General features: G+C 54.9%; 10 protein-coding genes across 10 annotated transcripts; 5 read left to right on the top strand and 5 right to left on the bottom strand.

The window, feature by feature from the left end:
• Nucleotides 1-248: 248 nt before the first annotated feature.
• Nucleotides 249-596, bottom strand: M409DRAFT_21679 (uncharacterized protein; the record flags this gene model as incomplete). The annotated part of the gene is made up of 1 exon (XM_033805972.1): nucleotides 249-596. The coding sequence occupies one exon, from the start codon at nucleotides 594-596 to the stop codon at nucleotides 249-251; it is 348 nt and encodes a 115-aa protein (XP_033669130.1).
• A 1,462-nt stretch (nucleotides 597-2,058) lies between these two features.
• On the bottom strand, nucleotides 2,059-3,977 carry M409DRAFT_65738 (uncharacterized protein; the record flags this gene model as incomplete). Its single annotated transcript, XM_033816641.1, has 4 exons — nucleotides 2,059-2,076; nucleotides 2,933-3,209; nucleotides 3,287-3,524; nucleotides 3,614-3,977. The coding sequence occupies 4 exons, from the start codon at nucleotides 3,975-3,977 to the stop codon at nucleotides 2,059-2,061; spliced, it is 897 nt and encodes a 298-aa protein (XP_033669129.1).
• A 1,495-nt stretch (nucleotides 3,978-5,472) lies between these two features.
• On the top strand, nucleotides 5,473-7,059 carry M409DRAFT_53535 (uncharacterized protein; the record flags this gene model as incomplete). Its single annotated transcript, XM_033812400.1, has 2 exons — nucleotides 5,473-5,920; nucleotides 5,972-7,059. The coding sequence occupies 2 exons, from the start codon at nucleotides 5,473-5,475 to the stop codon at nucleotides 7,057-7,059; spliced, it is 1,536 nt and encodes a 511-aa protein (XP_033669128.1).
• Nucleotides 7,060-7,766: 707 nt separating this feature from the next.
• Nucleotides 7,767-9,370, top strand: M409DRAFT_65711 (uncharacterized protein; the record flags this gene model as incomplete). Its single annotated transcript, XM_033816633.1, has 2 exons — nucleotides 7,767-8,009; nucleotides 8,096-9,370. The coding sequence occupies 2 exons, from the start codon at nucleotides 7,767-7,769 to the stop codon at nucleotides 9,368-9,370; spliced, it is 1,518 nt and encodes a 505-aa protein (XP_033669127.1).
• A 122-nt stretch (nucleotides 9,371-9,492) lies between these two features.
• M409DRAFT_65710 (uncharacterized protein) lies at nucleotides 9,493-10,446 on the bottom strand (the record flags this gene model as incomplete). Its single annotated transcript, XM_033816632.1, has 2 exons — nucleotides 9,493-10,148; nucleotides 10,215-10,446. 2 exons carry the CDS (start codon nucleotides 10,444-10,446, stop codon nucleotides 9,493-9,495), a joined length of 888 nt encoding a protein of 295 aa, XP_033669126.1.
• Nucleotides 10,447-10,993: 547 nt separating this feature from the next.
• M409DRAFT_21674 (uncharacterized protein) lies at nucleotides 10,994-11,967 on the bottom strand (the record flags this gene model as incomplete). The annotated part of the gene is made up of 2 exons (XM_033805971.1): nucleotides 10,994-11,600; nucleotides 11,654-11,967. 2 exons carry the CDS (start codon nucleotides 11,965-11,967, stop codon nucleotides 10,994-10,996), a joined length of 921 nt encoding a protein of 306 aa, XP_033669125.1.
• A 258-nt stretch (nucleotides 11,968-12,225) lies between these two features.
• M409DRAFT_53532 (glycosyltransferase family 90 protein) lies at nucleotides 12,226-14,297 on the top strand (the record flags this gene model as incomplete). The annotated part of the gene is made up of 2 exons (XM_033812399.1): nucleotides 12,226-12,624; nucleotides 12,657-14,297. The coding sequence occupies 2 exons, from the start codon at nucleotides 12,226-12,228 to the stop codon at nucleotides 14,295-14,297; spliced, it is 2,040 nt and encodes a 679-aa protein (XP_033669124.1).
• Nucleotides 14,298-14,848: 551 nt separating this feature from the next.
• On the top strand, nucleotides 14,849-17,224 carry M409DRAFT_21672 (uncharacterized protein; the record flags this gene model as incomplete). The annotated part of the gene is made up of 6 exons (XM_033805970.1): nucleotides 14,849-15,340; nucleotides 15,404-16,031; nucleotides 16,081-16,376; nucleotides 16,436-16,638; nucleotides 16,684-17,006; nucleotides 17,067-17,224. 6 exons carry the CDS (start codon nucleotides 14,849-14,851, stop codon nucleotides 17,222-17,224), a joined length of 2,100 nt encoding a protein of 699 aa, XP_033669123.1.
• Nucleotides 17,225-18,839: 1,615 nt separating this feature from the next.
• Nucleotides 18,840-20,074, top strand: M409DRAFT_53530 (uncharacterized protein; the record flags this gene model as incomplete). Its single annotated transcript, XM_033812398.1, has 3 exons — nucleotides 18,840-19,249; nucleotides 19,469-19,753; nucleotides 19,870-20,074. 3 exons carry the CDS (start codon nucleotides 18,840-18,842, stop codon nucleotides 20,072-20,074), a joined length of 900 nt encoding a protein of 299 aa, XP_033669122.1.
• Nucleotides 20,075-21,786: 1,712 nt separating this feature from the next.
• On the bottom strand, nucleotides 21,787-22,460 carry M409DRAFT_53529 (uncharacterized protein; the record flags this gene model as incomplete). Its single annotated transcript, XM_033812397.1, has 4 exons — nucleotides 21,787-21,980; nucleotides 22,109-22,280; nucleotides 22,333-22,421; nucleotides 22,457-22,460. The coding sequence occupies 4 exons, from the start codon at nucleotides 22,458-22,460 to the stop codon at nucleotides 21,787-21,789; spliced, it is 459 nt and encodes a 152-aa protein (XP_033669121.1).
• Between the last annotated feature and the right edge of the window lie 958 nt (nucleotides 22,461-23,418).

Below are 23,418 nucleotides of genomic sequence, written 5' to 3'. Positions count from 1 at the left end.
CTTCTTCTTCTTCTTCTTCTTCTTCTTCTTCTTCTTCTTCTTCTTCTTCTTCTTCTTCTTCTTCTTCTTCTTCTTCTTCTTCTTCTTCTTCTTCTCGTTCTGTCCTTAACGTGTCCAGATCTCAGTGAGGGAGAGACATCACTCCCCTGGCAGGAGTTGAAGCTGGTGCGTCACAGGCCGGGCCAATTTTCTATGAGCGCGTTAGTACAAGTCCGGCTCGCTAAACATCGTAGGTGAATGTTACATACTCAAACGTAGAACCCGACAGCATTCGCCGTGAACCCAAACTCCGTCAGACACCCGTTGTCGGACGCAGAGTACCCATGCGAGCCACACGTGGGACAGCCGCATTCGTTTTCCGTGTAGAATGTAATGGTCCCGCCCTGGGTCAACTCATTCACAATCCGAGCAGAGGACCAGCCGGTTTGGAAGGGGCCCGTATCGCAGCTTAGAGGATACACGACGGTATAGCCTGCGCCCGGTACAGGAGTCTGACAGGCCGTATCCTGGTAGAGGGATATGGTGGCGTCCGGGCCTTGGGCTAGCACCAAGGCTGCCAAGCTGGCGAGCATGAGGGCTTTTGTGGTGATGAACATGTTTGCCGCTAGGAAGTAATATAAGGACGTTTGTGATCGATGCAGTCAGGCTTGAGTCCTCCTTGGCACCTTGGATGTGACTCGGCAACATTTGGATATTCTCCAGAATGTCTTGCTTGCTCGTAGCATATCACTACGGAAGAGCTCCATGCTCATAGCCCGCTGGAACTCTGCTCGGTGACCTGGCATTAAGACTCAGACTAGCGGGCGAGGCAACGCAAGATGCAGCGTATGTTGTTACGCGTCGCAGTGAGTAGTTCGGCGTGGACATCTGAGTTATACGGGCCGTCTTCGTCCATGTGAATGCTTGGAACTCTATCTTGATTCAAGAGACCAAGCAGACACACGGTGAATCTCTGTTTTGCAAAAGTTGTCAATGCGAGCTGTAGACAACACTCCTCGATGACAGCTTCGTTGTCAAGTATCTGCGGTACGCCTCGGGGTACTCGTCTCAGCTCGTCTACCTTGAAGACAAGTACGATAACATGCGCAAAGCCCGGCGAGAAGAGTTCGCGCGAGCCAGCTCCGCCTTCGATACACTTCACGCGAAGCCTTGAATCTCGCCGTTCGCTGCTTGCTTGACGTAATCTGCAACCGCGTTCAACGTCAGCGTTCATGCTGAAAAGCGAATTAGGTCGCTGACATGGCCTTGAAGTGGAAGATCTGGACCACGGATTCGTTGGAGACTTGGGTAGAAGGCTCGGGAGCACTCCTTGGCGACTCCTGTCGCCTATCGTTTTAGCATGCCTCTTCCTAGACAAGCCACCTCTTGATCTGCAGGTTGGTGTTAGTATTCCACGTTGCACATACACTAATTCCTCCACAGCAATGATTGTTGCTCAGACAGATACTGTCCGCGGGACACCGGCTATTCGCCGTGCAATGCGGCGAGGAACACGGCGTGGAACCACTCAAGCAGACCTTGTTGCTGCCGCGAACGTCGGTGCCGCAGATGCAGTCTGTGTTGGAATTGCACGTGCAGTGTTTGTAGGTTCCGCAGGCGCTTGGGTTGGTGCAGGAGAGGGTTGAGGGGGTTTGACGCGGGTTTAGGCGTAGAGAGTGGCTGTGTAGCAACAGGAGGAGGCGATGGTGTAGTGGAGGAGTTGTAGATTGTTTGGGAGAGAGAGGCGTAGGTGTCGTCCTCTGGAGGGATCATGGTAATTCAGGGGATGGGATTTGGGGGAGGAAGAGAACTTACGTATGATGTGGTGTGCATAGCGCAGTAATGATCGTAGGGTTGGTTGCCTTTGTTGATGATGTTTGTGTTGAAGAAGTGGCAGGGGGTGTTGGGGTTGGCGCTCGTTTGGGCTGTGCCTGTGACAGTCATTAGCGCGAGAAGTGCAAAGAAGCTGCATATGGAGTAACATACAAGCAGCATTGCAGCGCTGACGGCAGCCAACAGGTCCTCACAGAGAAAGCCTGTACCTCACGAACTACAACGATTTTTCCGCATACGTCCTCGTCATCGAAACGCCTTGGGCTGAGCTTCAGACTCATGCCATCTGCACGTCGACGTTGAAAAAGCGTCCTCCTGGTTCCGCACTCACGTCGACCTTCGCACGTCTCAGAGGGAACCGACGGACACGATTAACCGCCACTCTCTTCTCCACATTAGACCATGAAAATGGTCCCTCATCTGAGTCACAGTAGACCTCAACGTCGATCCAGTTACCGGCTAGTTGAAGCGGGCACAAGCTTTCTTCTTGAAGAATGTCGTCTGAGCGCCTGTGCACGGACCAAAGAACCCCAAAGCCCAACTGCCCAGTCATATGTCGACCGACGATGATGATGAGCTCGGTGGCGTTGGACACACGCTGGAGGACGAACCATCCGTAGGCTCGACCGCGAGCTGCTCCGATGACGCAGAATTGTTGCTCACTGTGTCCCTTGCGATGGCCTAGACTGTGCTGGAGCTCATGGTACAACGGAGTCCTTGCAGGCAGATCTCTGTGATCGAATTGGGTGAACGTGCCGGAGCTTTCTATCTTGGGCACGTTCTCCAGAACGACGCGCAATATATGATAGTGCCAGAACGTACCGGAGAGGCCAGGATTGTCGAGAGCGAACGACCTCAAGCGTACGATCTGGTAGACAGAGGATACGGAGCTCTCAGAATGCTCTGGGATCGTTTGTGGGATGTACAGCTCACATGGCCAAGACACTGTGTCCGTGTAGTGCAGTGTATCGCATTCTATCCGAGTCCATCGATTTGCGAAACCAGGTAGCGCACGAACCCGAATCGCTACGAGTCTGTCCGGAGTCAACCGCATAGTGCAGGAAAGAACGGCGTCGAAGGTAGGTTCAGACGCCTGTGCTCCAAGTCCAACAGGCTGAACGGGCAAGAGAGGGAGTTCAATGTGGAGACCCATGTTCGTCATGGCGAAAGGAGCCGATTTCGTGTAATAAGTACGCAGCGAAGAGCACTCGCTTGAATCAGCAAAGGCATGTGGGCTGTCAGCCAAAAGGCCGTGGATACCAGCAGATCCCTTGGCTCGCCAGGCGAAAATCGTGTGATCGTCAGTCATCTTGATGATCTCCTCTTGTAATCGGACAAATGCTTGCTGTCCTTGGCCGTAAAGCATGGGCATATTGACTGAGAAGATGCCGAGAAGACTGGACGTTTGGCCTTTGTCAGCTTTCGAGAACTGCCGTCAAGTGAATAGAGCGCTCTCAAAGCTTCCCAGACTCACCAATACGCCATATCCTCTTCCCGAGTAGTCGCCCGAGAGGCAGCCCAAGACATGCGCTTCGCGATACTTGCGGAGCTTAGGGGTCTCGACCCGAGTAACAAATCTCGCTCAATCTTCGTGATGTCTGTTATAGCGCCTTGTAGTTCAGCCCGGTCTCCAAGGGGCTTCCATGATGACGTGAAAAAGGTTACGGACTTCGGTGCGAGAAGTTCTTGCAAGGTCCATCCTCTCGTCCACCCTGTCAACCGTCAGACCGCATGCTCTGTGGAAACGTTCTGGAGGAGCTCATATATCGAGACGAGCTGAATTCCGAGGCAGTATGGAAACCCTTGGCCTGTGTGGACACATCGGAGAGGTAAACGTAGCAGATTTCCGAGTTTCGATACCACCGAAACATCGAGTTGATGGCCTCGGAGAGCTCGGTGCTGGAGGTCTTGTCGATGCATATGGAATCGATCCATATGTACTTGTGACCATCGTATCTGGCCTGTTCAATAGCACCACGCACTTTGGCGATGCCAAGCTTCTGTTGATAAGATCCATGTTGCACATCGTGGGACTGTATCTCATGTCTACCTTCTGCCCAAGTATGGGAAAGAATGGCGTAAGGAGGAATTCGATCACCGAAGAACTCTTCGAGTCGTAGCTCCGGCTCGCTGTTGGCAGGAATTGAAGTAAGCAGTAGTCGCATTGCAACAGTTGACGTCGCGAATGAGGTACGAAACGGTGCGAGATGTGGCGGGGTACAAACAGCAGAAAATCGCTAGTCGATTAGACTTTCAACAGCATTTTCTCATAAAGGAAGGCCACCGGATTCGCCAGAAACATACGAAAGAGTGGGTATTGTGCAGAGGCATTTGCAGCGGACGTGCAGCTGCTCTGACGAAATCAGATCGCCCGTTGAAGTATCAGTTGCACCTAGAGTTCGGAGTGAGACACCTGCTGAAGCTCGGATACACCTTCGAAGGCCAGGAATCTCCATACGGCTTATGGGAAACAAGCATGCTCCATTATCTAGACGGCAAAGCTCGTTAAGAGACCAGGCCTTATTCATCGAGGCCGTGGATTGCGCTTTCATGTTGTTATAGGCGAACAGCATTCCGTGGTGAATTGCCAAAGTGGGCAGTCTTCACAGCAGAATCGGTGTCCATGTCGTCTACAGGAGCGCTGTCACAGCCCAAAGGCTGAAGCGGTTATCGTTGGCATCCACAGAAGCAGCCAAAGGTCACGCTTCACGGGTTAGCTCCATCCCCGGGTCATAGGATTTTCTTCCACGATCGCAGGTGTTGCTTTGATCCTCTTGTCCAGCCTCTATCCGGGGACTGGCTGCTTGCCGACGAGTGCGACTTATATCCTAGCCAGCTATAGCCAGACCGAGTCTCCAGCAACATCTCAGCCTTCGGCTTGCGAGTACAGTCATGGCTGCGAATGGAACAAGAAGGCGTCTAGGCACATGTGCGGCGTGCTGCACCTCGCGAGGCTCCCGAAGGTCATGAGATGGTCGGGTGTTTGGGGCCATTGTCGAGGTTCTCACAAATGTGCGTCGTCCGGTCGGTGAAGTGGTCCACGCCCGGCAGACGAGTATCCAAGTCCGGCCAGCATCGCCCGTTGGAGTGGATTCTGTCGACATCTCAGAGGCGAAGATGGTGAGAAGAAGTGGGTTGTTGTTGCTCGTCAGCCACTGCGTAACGCGTGAACCCCTGTTTAATGGCACACTCTGATTGGGCATTCGGCTCCCACTCACAGCCACCCGCCGGCCATCTCACGTCCCTTGTGCTCTGAATAGCAGCAGCACCAAGAAAGAAGGCGAACAGAGAGCCTGACGACGCCTCCACTGCCTTGCCTTGCCTTGCCTTGGCCCAGTGTGAACTTTCTCTCTCACACCGCGCTGTCGCGCTCTCGTCGACAACAACCACCTTCGCTACCCGTAGTCACCACCGACACTCGCTCTCCCAGCACGCGAACAGCCAAGAACCGCCCGCGCGTGCATCTTCTCGAAACTCGACCCGTTTGTCGCAACGTCACTCGCTAGCTCACGGTCCATCTGGCAATTGGCCGGGGTACACGCAAGCACTGCCAGCATTCTATACCGTACGAGCTTGTGAACAAGTCTGCATTTAAACAATCACACAGCCCAAGCGGACAAGTCCTCCCATAGTCGCTCGCTCTTCAGCACTCTGGCCACCATGGCGGCCAACGACTACTACAACACCAATCCCACCGCCCACGCCAATCCCTACCACGACTACGATTACCCAGACCGACACGATGCGCCGTTGCCGCCTCCGCCTTCACGGTCTCCCTTTGACGACGGGACACACCCATATTCTCATCAGACACCCGCGCAGTCATATTCAGGAGCCAACGGCCGATTGCATGACGATGCGGACCCATTCGATGATGGAAATGCCATTCCTTTGAACGGCCGTAAACCGAAGCACGACTCCACGCATACAGTATCTCCAATTCTCCCACACGAACAGGACGACCCTTTCGTACGAGATGCGGATCCAAGAAGAAAGAGAAGGCGGCCAGTAGGCAAGGACGGCTGGTTCAAGGGGAAGATCACATGGGTTGTATACGTTTTGACGGTTGCACAAGTCGTGGTCTTCATAGCCGAGATCATCAAAAACGGTGAGTACAGGAAAGTATTGAGGGCAATATACACATGCTAATACTTCCCAGGGGTACTTACGAAATCCCCCATCGAGATCAAGCCTTCGTTTAACCCCATGATTGGACCTTCGCCTTATGTCCTCATCAACATGGGCGCAAGATACCAACCATGCATGCACACTATGCCTGGTGTACAGAACAGCAGCGTACAAATTTCATGGCCCTGTCCAAACGCTACCGCAACTACAGGAGACAGTGTCACATGCCAGCTTTCAGATCTATGTGGGTTTAGCGCAGATCGCAACCCTCGCGTCAACGGCAGCATCGACGACAAGCCAGCACCGGACCAGTGGTGGAGATTCATCGTTCCCATCTTTTTACATGCTGGAATCATCCACATCGGCTTCAACATGCTCTTACAGCTCACTCTTGCCCGCGACGTGGAGAAGATGATCGGCAGCATTCGCTTTGCCATTCTCTACTTTGCGGCAGGTATTTTTGGATTCGTCCTTGGAGGCAACTTCGCCGCGACGGGTATTGCCTCGACCGGCTGCTCTAGTAGTCTCTTCGGTATCCTGGCCATCACCTTGCTCGACTTGCTATACAACTGGAAAGAACGGCCAAGCCCCATACGAGATCTGTGCTTTATTATTCTGGACGTCTGCATTGCTTTTGTGCTCGGTCTTCTACCTGGCCTGGACAACTTCTCTCACATCGGCGGCTTCCTAATGGGTCTCGTCCTGGGTGTCTGTCTCCTGCGCTCACCGAGTGCGATTGGCAGACGCACGTCACAGACGTACCCAGCGGAGTACTCTCACATCTCCCGCCAGGAAGATCGCAATGAGGGCATCAAGAGCTTCGTGAAGAACCCGCTTGGCTTCTTCAAAGAGCGACGTCCAGTCTGGTGGGCCTGGTGGCTGGTGAGAGCGGCAGCATTGATTGCTGTCTTGATCGGATTCATCCTCCTCCTGAAGAACTTCTACGAATGGAGAACCGGCTGTCACTGGTGCAAGTACCTGTCATGCCTACCGATCAAGGTCGGTGGGACGGACTGGTGCAATGTTGGTAATCTCAACTTCCAGCCTACGAACGGGACATCCTCCAAACGCGACTTACTGGAACTGACCAAGATGGTCTTCGATTCGAAGCTTCTGTAAGTGATATTGCGGACAATGACTGGAAAGACTTCATGAGATATCCTTGCGATGACTACATACGGAATAAAACGGCTTCACCTGGATGGGGCTCTAATTTTGTTGATTTAGCGCGGCGAACAGGTTGTATGAGTGTACGGACTTTTTTTTGCATCAGCATTGCGGGAAATTGTTCAACTGGCATATTGAGTAAATTGATACCCATCCACAGGGAAAAAAGTGTCACGGCATGTATTTGAATCACGATGAGTGTAGAACTTCTTCCCTTATCTCGCAAGACTTCGCTTTCAACCCTGACTGTCTGTCATCACATGAGTATGCTGATGTTCGTCGTCGGAGCTGGCCTGTCGAACATGTTGCTCTCGCAGGGATTATCCTCACCTCGGGTCTCATACCAGCAAGACAGCCTGCTCAACAGCTTACTATAGACTTTGAGCTCTCCGACGGCCAGGACAAGAAACCACAGTCATTGATACGAAGCCGTCCACACATCGACAGCCTGGTGGTGCCGACTTGACAGGATATCTCGCTGCTCTGGGCGAGGTGTGCAGTACACCTGTACAGACTGCAAGCATCTCAATCCTAGCTTGGGAGCCTTGTGGCAAACAAAAGAGGCCTCCAAGACCTACACGACATCCTTAGAGGAAAACAGCAAAGAGATCGAAACGCCTCCTGCAGCACACCACCACCACCTCTCACCTCCCTCAAGAATGGCCACCATCACCCTCATCCCACTCCTCGGTACCCTCCTCCTCATCTACAGCCTCCACAAGCTCTGGACCTTCTTCTACAACGCCTTCCTCCACCCCGTAGCCAAATTCCCCGGTCCACCGTACGTCTGGACGGATTGGTACCAATGCTACAACGACGTATACCTCTCCAGGAACTGGACAGATGTCCTGAAGGAGTTGCACGAGAAGTATGGAGATGTGGTGAGGGTTGGTGCGAATGAGGTACGTCAATCAACATATACTCAACCCGCCCCCCTTCCCCCATTTCCCGTGGTGGTGTGTTGATATGTATGTCGTGAGAACAATAGCTCCACTTCTCCCGCCCCTCAGTCTACAACGAGATCTACTCCCCCTCCCGCCGCTGGGACAAAGACGCCACGCTCTACCGCGTCTTCAACCAAGACGAGTCCTCGTTCGGATTCCCCACCTACCGCGAAGCCAAAGCCCGCAAGGACATCCTCGCGCCGCTCTTCTCCCACCGCGCGACCTGCGAGATGCAGGGCGTCGTGAAGAACCACCTCGACCGGTTGTGTACGGCGCTGAGAAAGAGGCACGCCGCGGGCCAGTCCTCGGATATGTTGTTTGCGTTGCGGAGTTTCAGTCTGGATTGCATCACGACGTACTGCTTCGCGCAGGACGTGCATGCGTCGGAGGCGGAGGAGTTCCGGCATCCCATCGTGGAGGCGATGGATGCTGCGGTGCCCGCGGTGAGGGTGTTGCAGTATTTCGAGCCCTTGAGAAAGGTGGTCTTCGGCATGCCGCCGTGGTTGGGGAAGTTGACGGATCCGAATACGGGGGCCCGGGTCGCGTTGCAGGAGATGTTGCTCAAGCAGGTGAAGGAGTATGTCCAGAATCCGAAGTCGATGCACGAGACGAGCACGCCGACGATCTATCACCGGCTGCTGGATCCCGAGTTGAACAGAGAGACCGGGGGCGTTCCCTCGCTGAAAAGTCTCCGCGACGAGGCTCTATCCCTCTTCTTCGGCGGCGCCGAGTCCTCTGGAAACGTGAGCATGCTAGGCACATGGCACATCCTCCAAACGCCCGCCATCGAAACGCGCCTCCGAGAAGAGCTACGCCAAGCATGGTCCGACCTCGCCACCATGCCCCAACTCGAAGACCTCGAAAAACTCCCCTACCTCACAGCCATCATCAAAGAATCCCTCCGCATCTCCCCCAGCGTCCCCGTGCCCCTCCCGCGAGTCGTCCCACCCCAGGGCACGACGCTCAGCGGCCAGCAAATCCCCGGCGGCACCGTCGTGGGCATGTCTCTGCGCTTCGTGCACGAGTCCGAGGAGATCTTCCACGACGCGAAGACGTTCGATCCCGAGCGCTGGTTGCAGCCCGATGCTGCTGCTGCGTCTCTGGAGAAGTGGCTCGTGGCGTTCAGCAAGGGTCCGAGGAATTGTATCGGGCAGAATCTGGCTATGTGTGAGTTGTACATGGCGTTTGCGGCGTTGTTTCGAAGGTTTGAGGTCGTGTTGGATGGGACGAGGGCGGAGGATTTGAGCTGGACGGAGGGGTTTTTGCCGTTTTTTAATCCGAGGCATATGAGGGCGTTTTGTAGGCCGGTGGAGGCTTGAAAGGGGGTTGGGGGGGTTCGAAAGTCGTTCGCTTTCTGGGTTTGTTGTGGCTTCGTCTATGTGTATCGCTATATCTTCTATAACATAGGGGTATCTGTCGTTCTTGAGCTCCTTCTTCGCACTCAAATGTCTTCAGCAGCCGGCAGAAAACACCACATCGACACCCCAACCAGTATCTTAATCCCCGCCGCCACCCAAAGTACACTCTCCAACCCACCCGGACTCCTCATCAACCACCCACTGCAAATCGAGCCTATCAAAAGAAGCACCGCCGCCGCGACCCGTCGATTCCTCTTCACGTTGTTCAACGCAAAGAGTTTGAAATCACCCATCAGGTCGCAATACGTCGACGTGAGGACATTCACAGGCAACTCATTGAAGCCCATTAGTCTCGAGCTGGCGATTTGCATTCCGCTTTGGAAGGCCAGGGGAGGTAAGAGAGCGACGATCAGGATATTGTGAACGATCTCCTCGGGTTTGTCTTGATGTCGTCCCATCGGCGCGGGGTCCTGGGGGATCAAGCCAGAAGGCGTGGCGAGCGCCGCGGCGATGAGGATGAGCAGGCCCTGGGGGAAGAAGATGGTGCCGGCCCAGAGACGGTTGGACGAGGGGCCTTTGGGGCAGAGGTAGTTGGAGGCGCGGAAGAGGAAGAAGGCCCCCAGCAGGAAGGAGGCGAGCGAGACCATGGTCGTCAGCCAGCCGTAGGGGTTGGAGGGGTTGCCTGCTGTCGAGAGGCCGAGGATGACCGTGTTGCCTGTTTGCATGGCGACGAAGACTTCTGTAATTCCAAAATCATCAGCCATGTGCCTGCATCAACGAAGGTGGAGAGGAAGGTATTCATTACCCCAATTCATAAAACTCGCCGCATCCACCATCCCCGTCACAAGACAACACGCCAACAACGCCAGATCCCCATGCTCCTTCCCTACCGGCCCCAGAATCCTCGCGCGCGAGAAGAACCCCGGCTTCCTCGCGGGGCTGAGAGGCTTCTGATCCTCGATTCCATCTTCCACGATGAGGTCTTTCTGTCGGTCGCCAGCCGGGTGAGGTGAAGGCGAGAAGGCTGGCTCGGACATTTCTTGGGTTTGGTGATCCAATCAGCGCGAAGCAATGCTTTGGCAAGATTAGAAAGAAGGATTTGTCGCAAAGTCTATTGCGGCAAGTGAGTGAATGAAAACAGGGAAGGATAAACCTGGCGGACAGACAGCTCCTTCCCTTCAAAGTATCTGTTCTTGTTCTTGCGTCTTCTTCTGCGATCTCGGGGGGAATGGAATGTGTTTTGCCCGCGTAGGAAATTTTGTTGGGCAACCGGCCAAGCGACCGTTTAGACACGTCGGCCGCGTGCGCTATCGTCGTTTAGACATTGCGTGCTGAGTAAAAGCAAAAAAGAAGTTGGACTTTCCACATGCGTCGAGGTATATAATTTGTGAAAACAAATGGCTTGCCTTGGCACCTCTTGTCGATGTTCGTGGTGGTATGGCGGATGAAGACAATGAAATGGCGACTGTGTCAAAGCCGAATGTGAGAACGCGTTGGCTGTGACGAGCGCGGAAGGCTGAAGGAGACCGAACACTCCATGGTGTTGGAGCATAGGCGTTACAGGTTGCTATAATACAGGTGAAACTACCAGATCCTGTTCGTCGGCTGCTGTTGGCTCTTGGCCTTTCCGGTAGCCTTCTTGCTGTCCCTCTTACCAGCGCCAGGCGTCTTGAAGAACAAACTTGGGCCGTGGCCTTCCTCCACCAAATGACTCAAGTAACCTCGGTGCGCTGAGTCTCGGTAGTATTCGAGGTCCTTTCTCTTGGTCGGATCTGGAAGCCTGAATCGGTATCTCTGCCTCTCCATCTCCATTGCATCCGCCGCCTGCTCTGCACCCTCAGCCGTACTCGGAGACATAGAGATGCGTGATTGCAAGCTGTGAATAGGGTCCATCTCCCCCCTCATGATCTTCCTGATGGCGAAGTCGGTGTAGTAGCGGGTTGTGACGGTTCCACCGAGCTTCTCGACAGTGTTGATAGCTTCGGCGCTGGCTCGCGATACAACGATGTTGATGGGTGTGGTCAATTCCTCCTTGCCACGTGCGAGCAGCTTGATGCCGTCTTTCACACCGTGCACGCAATGCGATTTGTTCAACTCCTTCATCGTGATGGGCTGACTTGGGTCCAGGCGCCCTTGGTTTATCCACAGTTGTATGCGGTTCAAGTTGACCTTGCTCATGTCAATAGAGAAGCTATCCTGCTGTCAGCGCACCATTCTCAGTACAATCATCATCTCGTGACTCACTGGTTGTCAAACCCTCTGTTGCCAGCAACCACCCAGTCTGGCGTCTGACCACCATTGAAACCTGCGGGGACTTTGCCATGCTGCTTTTGACCCTTGTGACCACGTCCAGATGTCTTTCCTTTGCCGCTTGCTGGACCACGCCCTCGTCTGATCCTCTTATTGTACGCGCCTTTGGTATCGGAGAGGGAGGAGAGAATCGAAGCGGAGCGCTGCTGGCTCAGGAACGGATATAGGAAGGGCGCGAGAGGCTGATAGGTTTGCTGGCTGGGGATCGAGACAGCCGCTCGCCTGAGCAGCTGCAGTCGCGGCGGCATGGCGATGGCGATGAGTGTGCAGTGGTTGCTGGTGTGTGTTCGAGATGGAAGATGGGCTCCAGCGAGGATCGGAGAACTCCCGCAGATGGCTTCCGTAGCGTGAACCTTCTTCACCTCCCAAATGGCCGTCGTTCGCTAGACAGCGTGCTAGGAGAGCAACGCCTCGAGGCGAGAGGTTACCCCTCCGAGCGGTGCTGCGTACAAGATGGTTTGTGCTGTGTTTCCTTCAATCCCTGCCCACATCCACGCGAAGATGCAATGCCCAGGGCTCGAGGCATTACCAGGAAGCTGTCCAGGAACATCCCTACAACCTCGATAGCTGTTCTTCTCCTTCTTCTCCTCTCCATCAACGTCTCCGTGTTATGGACCTTTGACTCCCGTTCCGTTTTGTTCGCAGAGTGGTTGCCATTCATCACCGGTGACAATGAACAGCAGATCGGGCGCCATGTCTGGCGTAAAGCAAAAGAGCCAGTACCTCTGGTCGAGGTTGATGAGAGACATCCGATCAGAGACTTGATGCGCGCAGCAGACGTCGAGTTTGATAGGTACAACGCGAACAGAAGTAGGACATTCAAAGAAGCAGTCAGCACGTACAGACAGAGCTACGGACGGCATCCACCGCCAGGCTACAAAGAGGTATGGATCCAGTCTGGAAGAGTAAGACGGTCTGCGATTGACTATGCTGGCAGTGGTACAAGTTCGCTCGCAAACGCAAAGTCCACAATATCGACGACTTCCAACAGATCCACGATGACCTGCGACCCTTCTGGGCCATACCTCCTTCTGAAATACGACACTACGCCGCTCATGCATCCGATGATTACGGCCATTTGATCGCAACGATCTCTCTTCGTGATGGTCAAATCATTCAAGAGCTTTGGGGGTGGCGCTCGGAGACGTTCGTCAAGTTGTTGCAGAGATTTGCAAGATGGCTGCCAGACATGGATATCCCCATGAATCGAATGGATCAGCCGCGGGTCATTGTGCCTTGGGAAGACATGCAGAAGCATCTTGAGGTAGAACGAAAGGGCCCTTCGCTTGGAGAAGAAGGCGTCGCAGATTCATTCAGCAAAGGCAAGAATGGGCTATACGTTCCGAGCCCGCACTACCCAGAACCTGTTTGGTTGAATCGATTCAATCCGTTCCTGTATCCTATCGAGCACAACCGGGATCAAGGAGGACTCCCAGCCGCGTACGAATGGTTCAACTACGCTGGCGGACAATTCATGGATTTGGCCGCGAAGGCTTGCCCACCGAACTCGTACGCTCGAAACGCAGACACTCAAAAGCACGCCAAAGAGGCCGAGAAGAGCTACAAGCACATACTGGGCGGCTTCGTGACCAACTTCAATGCATCCACCGATCTATGCACGGTTGGGCCTCAAATCTCCCACCTCCATGGCATGCTATACGCCAGTACATCGATGCAGGTCACCCACAAACTGATCCCAATCTTCAGCGAATGCAAGACAAACGTAAACAGCGACATCCTCTTCCCAGCCAACATGTACTGGAAAAAGGACAAGCGCTACGATTACAACGACCTCCACGACATCGACTGGGACGACAAAGACGACATCATGGTCTGGCGAGGCGTCACCAGCGGCGGTAACACCTTCGCGGATGACCCCCAACGATGGAAAAGCATGCACCGCCATCGCCTGGTCCTCATGACGAACAGCACCGAACTCTCCATCCACCAAAACACCACCTCCATCCTAGCCCTCAAAGATCCTAAACTCGGCATGTACACCCCCAACACATTCACCCCCTCCGCCTTCGCACGTAACCACACAAACACGGGCTTCACCGAAAAGCTCGCCTGCGTCGGCTCCTGCGACTTCTACAACTCCTCCCTCACCATGCTCCCCCAAACCACCTTCGCCGACACCTTCAAATCCAAATACCTCATCGACGTCGACGGGCACTCCTTCTCCGGCCGCTGGCGAGCATTCCTACAATCCCGCTCGCTGGGTCTGAAAGCGACCATCTTCCGCGAATGGCACGACAGCCGCCTCTTCGCGTGGAGGCATTTCGTGCCGGTGGATAATCGGTATGGGGAGTTGTATAGCTTGCTCACGTATTTCATCGGCCTCAAGGGGGGCGATGTGAAAGTCCCTGCGCACGATTACGAGGCTATGAAGCTCGCGCAGCAGGGGCGGGAGTGGGCGGGGAAAGTGCTCCGGAGGGAGGATATTGAGATTTATACGTTCCGGCTGTTGTTGGAGTATGGGCGGGTTGTTGATGAGGAGCGGGAGAGGATTGGGGTTGTTGGGGATGGTGGGGTGGAGATGGAGGAGTTTGATAGGAGATACCCTGCTGTTGATTGAGGGATGTGTGTTCTGGGTTGAGATGGAGGGCGTCGTAGAGTGCTGTAAGTGGTTGAATATATTATCCATTGGTGCATATGAGTGCTGAAGGGAGAGGTTCTGATGAAGATGCTATAGAAATCGGGCGATGCAGCCAACCTGGTGCCTTTGTCTTGATCTATACTTATCTCTGCAACGACTTGAGATGGGTACTTGCCTCTCGTCGCATATTATCACGCAGGCCTTGCGAAGGATGTCAAACAACAACAATGGATGCCAACCTTCTCCTCTCAGTTTCTCCACATCAGAGGTTGGGGTTGACCGTCTTCTGCGCCACACGGTTGCATTCTGAAAAGAGAACTCCACCAGTCGTATGCACCTGATCAGTCGATCTGTGCGCTACGCTACACAAGTCCATTATTCAAATCTGCAAGCTGACTTCTACAGCTGAGCTGTGACATTGGTCGGGGCGATTTTCTTCCACGAAAAGCCTTTTGAACCAGTCCTACAGTTTTATACAAGTCGGATTGCTGGGTGTTTTTCATTTCCCTGTACATTTTGGAGCCCTCGATATGAGCACCACCCCTCATCGAAGGGGACGTAGACGATTGGTGCTATGCGTTGATGGCACCTGGTGCCGCCAGGACGGCAGTGGGATGGCGAACGGGAACCAAACCAACATCTTTCGCATTTCCGCAAGCGTGAGAAACGCACCGTGTGTGGACAAAACCACCGGCATCAGCTACGCTCAGGAGTCCAGGTACATTGGCGGACTCGGCGCCGATCGAGATTTGGATCTCCCGACGAAATACATTGCGGGCGTCTTTGGGAAAGGGGTCAGCAGGAAAATCCGAGACGTCTATGAGCAGTGTTGCGAACTGGATGAGCACGATGAGGTTTGGCTGTATGGCTTCAGTCGCGGTGCTTTCGTGGTGAGGGCCGTCGCTGGCTTGCTTCACTACATCCGCGTGCTGAAGGCCACGGGGGCGGGTTTTGAGAAGGACTACCAAGAGGCCCTGCGGATCTACGCTTTGATGCGACACGAATCTCGAGCGCGTGGAGAAGTCGGTTTTTATCTTTTTGGGTGTGATTATCTCATTCAGTGCTGACGAAAAGCAAACTGCTAGGTCTATACGTTCATCAACGAGAAGACGAGGGCCTCACCTACGGTAAAGTTTGTTGGAGTCTTCGATACTGTCAAGGCTCTCAACGATGATGGGTTGCACGATATTGGATTCAATCCTAGCATTCAGCACATGCGACATGCGCTGGCCCTTCACGAGGATCGAGCGGATTTCGAACCCGAACACCTGTTTCCGGACTTTGATAGCCCAGCAAACACAGGCGCGGATCGGTCTTGTATCCAGGCCTGGTTCTTCGGGGCCCATGGAGATCTCGGAGGCTCGAAGCACAGCGACGGCTTGTCGCTCTACCCTCTCCAGTGGATGTTCAGCGAGAGCGAGAAGTATGGCTTACATCTCGGCTTCCATGAGCTGCCGCACGTCGCCATTGACAATCCTCTACGGATTGCCTGGCCTGTCGCCCTGGGTAAAGTAGATGACAAGAGCACGCACACTTTCAGCACCCGCAATGGTACGCAAATCCGCGTACATGATCTACGTGACGTGCACACAGATCGGATGTATGACGGTCGCTATAACATCAAGCTGAACACCGCGTCGTCTGTGATTTGGAAGCGAGCTCGCAGGGTTGTGTTCAGTGCAGAGGGTCGCCTAAGGGGCTATCAGCACCGCCGTATGTATAGCCTCATCTCACTCGTTGGTGCCGGACTCACACAGAATAGCGGCCAAGGGAACCATCATACATCCTTCGCTGTACTTCATCTTCGACCAATACACAGATATCCGACCGCTTACCATGCACGGAAAACGGCTTCAAGCAGATGTAGAGGCTCTGGATGCCGATATGCTTGGCACTCTAGAAATGGAAGGGCTCAAACGCGCAGTTGTCGATTTCGGATTCTGGGCCGACAGTTCAGAGAGGTACGGTATCGATCGCTATCCTCTCAGGATCCTGGTCTGCGGCGACACTGGAGTGGGAAAGTCCACACTTATCAACCAAGTATTTGGCGCGATGCTAGTACGTCTTGACCTCCTGACGCGACGAAACTTTGACCGACTGACTTGACTGCACGCCAGACGTCCGAATCGGAAAGAATGCCAGGGCTGCACAACGTACACGAAGAGCGCAAATGGAGGGGGACGGCGAAGATGGACAACATCATAATTCATGATTCCATGGGGTTCGAATCAGCCTCTGAAGCGGAGATGGCCAGCGTGGAAGCATTCCTCGCAGACAGATCCACGAAGACCAAGCCGGAGGACCGTCTGCATTTCATATGGTGGGTCGTTCCCGTTCGAGGATACGTGTGCTGATATCCCGACAGGTTCTGTGTGCAGGCGAGCAGTGCTCGCGTCACGAAAGCCTCCACAAGACGCCTCTTCCGCGCCATTGCACGATTCGCTCCAGGCGTTCCAGTCATTGTTGTGGCGACGTTCAAAGATGTGTTTTTGAGGGACCAGTACGGCGCCAAACAAGACGAAATGCTCAAAGAGGGCCGAGCATTTGACCAGAGGCTTCATGACGAATGTGTTGCTTATTCCGAAGCGGCGTTGAATGAGAGGGTTCTGGTCATGGAGACAGAGATACGAGACATCGTTTCGGAAGACGAAGAGGTGCAGCTCGAACTCTGTGTTGCCGTTGAGCACGGTATGAACAGACCTCGCAAATGGATAAGACTGGTTATAAGACCGCTGACATCGGCTCCAGGCGATAGCGAGTCGCACAGAAACCTCACGCGGCAGACAATACGATGTATAAACAGCGATGCGGTGCGCCGAGCATGTATCGCAGCTCAAGTTGTCGACGAAGAGTCAAAAGAGAACATGCCCAGGAAACGGTGGTGGAGCTCGCTTTCCAGCACGTAAAATCCGGTGGTTAGTTGATCAATTGTCGTGGTATGAGTGGCAGTTTGGACATGGTACAAGAAAGCCTTCTTGCATCTTCTGGCGTGATCATAATGTCGAGAAACACGGAGCACTGCGACAGGGCTCACTGTTCACTCATGAGCATCACCGAATTCTCCGCATCGGGACTGAAAGCATCGATAGACTCCGATACATGGTATGGATATTCGTGAGACAGACTCGAGGCTTCCCAAGGCCGTCGCTGCTCTCGAGAGACCAGATTCGGACTTGTGACGAGGGATGATGGCGAAGTAACGCCTCATCTGCGCTTAAGACGTGAAGCCAGTTCTGAAGTCTCAAATATAGGTCTGCAGGCCGGTCCTGTTGATGCCAAGGAACAAAGGTGAAAGCAGTTCCATGGTTGACCCGGTGCCGTCGATGCCTAACAAGCTGCGACAGCTCATAGAGTCAAAGCAGACTTTCAGCACCGGTGTCGAGCCGGGGATTTCAAGATGAAGCCCATATTGGATGATTGACGTGGGAAAGTATGTCTTTTCTCGGCAACATTTTGTCCGGTCTGAGTACGAACCCAGGTATTGCGTAAGGCCTGTAAGAGAAGTAAGTTTCCTGGAGATACTCATTTGGAAGTATTCTTTGAGGTAAAGCATCGATCCTGGATTGTTTGAACAAGGTCATAGACTTTCAACAACACGAGAAACGTTCGAGGGCGCTTATCAGATCCTGAAAGAGAATGTCTTGGTTTGTCTTGATCATTCGGTATCTTTTGTCGGCGACGACCATGTGTTGTCTGGGGTGAATTGGCTTGCTTCAGCAAGTTCCGCGGCCTCTTACTAGAAGGAATGCATATACCGTCACCATCGGTCTCCGTGGCGTCAAAGCGGTGCGGAATTGCGGATGATGCTACTCAGCAAAACGAGACGAGAGGCCGGGCATCCTGCCAAAGATGGAGCAGAAGTAGAGTTTGACTCCAGAGTAGGTGGAGGTACGGCATGGGTTTTCGTCCCCAGACGATGATGAGCACGGAGCCCGGCCAAGAGTAAGACGGCCATGATGCTAGCCGATGAGATTGGGTTTACGCGATAGGCAGCATGAATCCATGATGGACAGTTGCGTGTGTTGGACTGCGGCTGTACGGCGTATTGTTGCTGAGACCGGAGGATGTTACACGGCGGTGATGATGAGGTGGAGTTTTGCCAGGAAGGTCGCGGATGAAGCAAGACTGCATCCAGATTTCCAACGAACCGAGCGAGCCAACGAGCCAAGCAGCCAAAGCTCTTTCTCGCTACTAGCATTCACTTCGTGCAGAAGCCGAGGATTGCCCGTCTGCAACAGTCTCTGGCAAACTTTCACGCCATCATCCAAGGCCGCTGTACGGGGCAATTACGAGTTGTAGCTGAAGCAGGATTGGATCCGCGCAGCTCGCCAGTCGTGCTAGAACAGCACCATTAGTAGTTGCAGATGCATGGGGCCAGTGGCGAATACAAGGAATGTATCGACGTCGTTCCAAGAATAATGGTGCCGGGAGCCTTGCCATACGTGTGCGCAGATATGACTTCCCGCGTTGGGTGGGATGGATGGTGGCATGGTTCGGTGAGGTTGAGCACGATTAACACAGATGACCTCGCCGCAGGTGATGCAATCATCTGCAGCTTCGCGGTTAGCCTTGTTCGAGTTAGCAACATGGCACTTATCCAGCCCCAACACGCAAGATGGGGCTGGTGGGTGGTGGAAGGAACAGCCAGATGACGCTGCAGGGTCGATGCATAAGAAAAACTCGTCGCTACAGATGTCGCACTTTGTATCAAGAGGTGGCCGGCGGAACCTTGTTGATTGGGATGCGGTAATCCGTCTGCAGCCGAGCAACAAAGGACGTCTTCGCCGCACGACATGGAGTAGCCGTGGCAGGATGAGGAGGAGCTGTGGCGGGCAGCCGAGTGTGGCATTTGCAGCTATTGATGAGAGCGGAGAACCCTCGACCGCAGAAAGTCGTGCCCAGCTGATGAGAGCATGCACACGCGCGCGCAAGTACATCTGGAAGTGCCGATGAGGGCCAAACGTGCTGCAGGAGACGTCGTCCGATTGACCGCCAATTTGATACATCCCCGCAAGACTCGCCAGCGCGATGAGAAGGCAAACGCGCAGCTGTCGCAGGCGATTAAGGTTGACGATACGATTCCGCTCGTGACTGGAGTGTCGCGACGCGTGATATGCAGCCATTGATCATATCGACTGGCCTCTTGGAAGCTTCCAGTGGCAGCAGGCATCGTCAAGGGCAAGTCCTCCAATGAGTCCAGTCTCCGCAGGCGTTAGATGGACACCAGTCCTCTTCACGAAAGCGAGACGCGCGGGATCCAGCATTTCCCGGGAGGCTTGCTCATCGTCAATACACGAGCGTGGTGCCCGAGATGGATCTCGAACGGATGCTGCGAACGCCAGAGGATTGCGCTTTCATCAAGTCCCTGCTGGTCGTGATATCCGTCGCACGCGAGTTTTGGCCAGAGATACAGGGGACAAGGAGGCTGCGCCACGGTACGATTGCGTGCACATGTGATGGGTCTGCTTCGGTCCTTTCATCTGACAGCCGTGCGACTCATTCATCATCACTCCTCACGGGCAGGAGGTGGGTGGATACCGTAGTTGGGTAGTTTGCTGTTGGACGGGCCACCAAAACAGCAGCACGCTGCACGCAACGACGAGACGAGTTCGATGCACACAAGGCCGGCCAACGCTAGGGGGCAACCTTGCTGTGTGGCACCGATTATTGGCGAGCAGGTGAGGTCTCGGAGGAGGTACTTTGTACAGAGGATGCTCGCAGCGGCTTCTGTCATGTCGCTCCTGGGCAATCGCTGACGAATGCTTCTCCTCTCGCCCATCAAGATGAAGCGCTCCACCGCGGGCCACCGCCAGAATGGTCGCGAACAGCATGACAGCCTTTAGCCGCCGCCAGCATGTGCATCCATCGTCCGGCGATGATGACACGACGATGGGCAGGTCTGCGGTGCGCGGCACGACTAGTTTAGCAGAGACAGCCGCTACGGGGATAGGCCATCTCATACACCATCCACTACTCGTGTTGTAACTTTTGCTGCGTCCCGTCGGCACGCTCTGCGACCTCCCATTTGCTGCTCGCTCGGCCCAGCCGGTGTACGACGCGACAAGCGAGCCTATCCACCGCAAACTCTCGAGCAAAGTAGCAGGATTCAATGCTCTCACATGCATGAGGTTAGCGTGTCTCTGGGCGCGCCCATCTCTCCATCGCCTCCACTCCTTTCTATCCTGAACCTTTTCCTTGCAAGTTCCAACCCCCAAAACGGCATGTCGATAAGAAATTTTCTCCCATGCACAACGATCGCCAGCCTAGTACCACCACGGCGCAATCCAAATCTCACCCTGCGCCGTCCCATCCAGCTCAGCATTCGGTTTTTGCTTTGACGAGGCGGTCGGCCTGGCTCCGAGCCAACAGTCGACGCTGGACGGGGAAATACGCCCGCGCCATGCAGCTGGCATGATGGACGGCTACTGGAGCGGATTTGCTGGGCATTTCACGGCTGGCCAAGCGTGAGACTCTGCCAAACACACATGCAACTCTCCACAGGCTCCATCTCTTGCGCACACACGCCCCTTCTGCAGAGTGATGCTGCGCGTCCAACAAGGCATCCGCTGGGCGGCCTTTTTCCTGCCCACGTCTCAACGACACACTAAGCGTCGCAAGGCTTTGCACTTGTCATACGCAGCTCTCGGCTGGGGGGCTCGTGTCACAGGGTGTACATACTTTGCGATCATCCTTCCGACTCAATTTAAGCAGGTTGCTGATCAATTGTGCCGTGATGCATCCACACCACAAACTGTACGGAATGCAGGGTTTGCTTTTCTCGCAGCAGCCGTGAGCCTGAGCCTGAGACATTGCGCCGCCACGGGTCATGTACCCACGAGCAGCTTCGGGTAGGTAGGCAAGATGATGATGAAGCAATTCCCGCCGCTATCATCCAGCTGCTGGGTCATTATTGATACCGGTCCACAAGGATTCTCGAGGTACAGCTGATGACAGGAAGAGAGGAGAAGTGGAATACGTGATGTTCCAGTCCAGTCCCGCCAAGCTGCTCCGGCTCGGGCGTCATGATTGGCAACCTCGCGAAACCTTTCTCTTCGACGTGAAGCCGATACGCATCAACTAGTATATGCCGTGCTAGTGGCGGAGGATTGCGGTCAGCGATGCTGCTCGCCTCATCAGACCAACAATTTCACGAGATACTCCTCCAATAGGCAATTGGGCGGCGGCACGACGTTGATTGCGCGGGTTCAATAATAATAACAACCACAATTTGCTGGCAGCAGTGGTACTAGATCCTGTGTCAGATGCGCAGCCAACAGCGTGCCGAAGCAGGCGCAGGCAGGCAAATTATTGCTGAACCGACGCATCCAGGCCAGGCTCGGCGGGCGCTCCAGTGGAATGATGAGGTGCCTGGTCAAAAGACAGCGTGGTGGCTGCTGCGCTACATGACCCGGCCCATTCATTCTTGTCGCTCCCGAGGCTTCGGAGGTACAACTGACCAGGTGGGAAGTCACGGGCATACGAGGAGCAACATTCGCATCGTTGTCATCCTCCCGGGGTGGCGCTTCTTTGCACACATTTTCGCGGTTGCGGGCTCCACAGGGAGGAGGAGACGAGACAGCGCTAGGCAGGCGATGATGGCGGCGGACTCCTGACACAACGCGCGGATGGACGACATCGTATCGTCGTCGTCGTCGTCGCCCGCTGCAGTCGTGTTAATCATTAGGCACGCCGGGAGAGGGGTCCATCCGGTTTTGCCTTTTGCATGAATTTTTGCGTTTGCGGAGCTCATGGACCTCCCACCTAGCCGTTCTCATCATCAGCCTGCGAACCTTGGTGCATCTGAGAGCTCCACCAGCGCACGCGGCCAATGAAACGAGGCGTCCGTAATTCAAGCCAGATCCCTCGCTGGGCGACGGACCAGGCATCACGTCGCCTCCTGACGGACGGACGCTCTCGATCATGCACGCCGCGACCGCTGCTGGCGAGCGAGGAGCACACCGGCTGAGGGCTGCAGCAGCACACGCTTTCTGCCGCCCATCACTCACTCACACACCTGGCACACACGCAACAAGCTTCGCAGGATGACCGTAGCGTCCCACACCTTCTGCCGCCCGGCGCCGGTGCTATTGATTGATTGACTGACTGATGAATCCATTCACATACACGCACGCACGTACTCATGCCGGCTGGGCACAGCTGCTGACGGCCGGCGACGTTGCTGCTCGGCGCTGCTCCAGATGCTGTCTGTCTCTGATGCTGCCGCTGCTGCTGGATCCGTTGCCGCGGGTCATTATTTATGACTGCCTGGGCGACGGGCTCGTTTAGGCTCTGGCGCTGGTGTGGCATGAGTTCGTGATAGCCTTTCCCTTGTCGCTTCTTACATCAGGCTCGCCGCCGCCGTCGTCCCTCCAGCGCATGTATTGGGATCAGCCGCTGGGGAGCAGGGCGGGCGAAAGCGATCTGTGATTCAGTTTTGCGAGTGTGCTGCACGGCGCGTCCACGGTCGCGGTTACGGCCTCGCGGCGGGGCCAGCCAGTGTCTGCCCAGCATCATGGCACTACATTGTTGCTGCGATGGATGATGGGTATTCTGGCGGGAGCGTGCGTCTGTCTGATGCAGGATCGCGGGCTCTGCTGCTGAGTCTATTCCCTGCTGGGCGGATGGCTGGCTGCGCGGTGCTAGAGTTGGCGGGCCCAGGTCGTCGCCGTTGGAGGCGCGCTGCCAGAGGGCATATCCATGGATGGGCCAGCAGCACTCTATTCCCCTTCCCAGCCAGAAGTCCTGGCCGCCGTCAGCGCGTTGCTGCGGGCGGATGCGGTGGTGCTGGCTGGCTGGCCGGGTTCTGGTTTCGGTGCTGGTGCTTCTGCTGCTGGCGCTGATTGCTCCTCTGGCTCGCGGCGGCCTGTGAGTGGTCGCCAACCGCAGCAGGGCCCGCCGCGCATCCGCTGAGCCATGCTCGCATCGCTTTTGCTTTCTCCCCATCTGATCTGTCTGATGCGCTGCCTCCTGCTGCCCTCTCCCCCAAGCATCGCATCACCGACGTAGCGTAGCGTGTGCTTCGTGCTCCGACGCCATGATCGCATGGCTATTTGCTCCATCCTCGACTAACCCAGACCATGGCCACGGCCGCTAGCGAGCA

Source organism: Zasmidium cellare (assembly GCF_010093935.1).
Source record: "Zasmidium cellare ATCC 36951 unplaced genomic scaffold M409scaffold_13, whole genome shotgun sequence".
Lineage (NCBI taxonomy): Eukaryota > Fungi > Ascomycota > Dothideomycetes > Mycosphaerellales > Mycosphaerellaceae > Zasmidium > Zasmidium cellare.
Note: the sequence above shows the minus strand (reverse complement) of the source record. Positions and strands in the feature narration are given on the sequence as shown.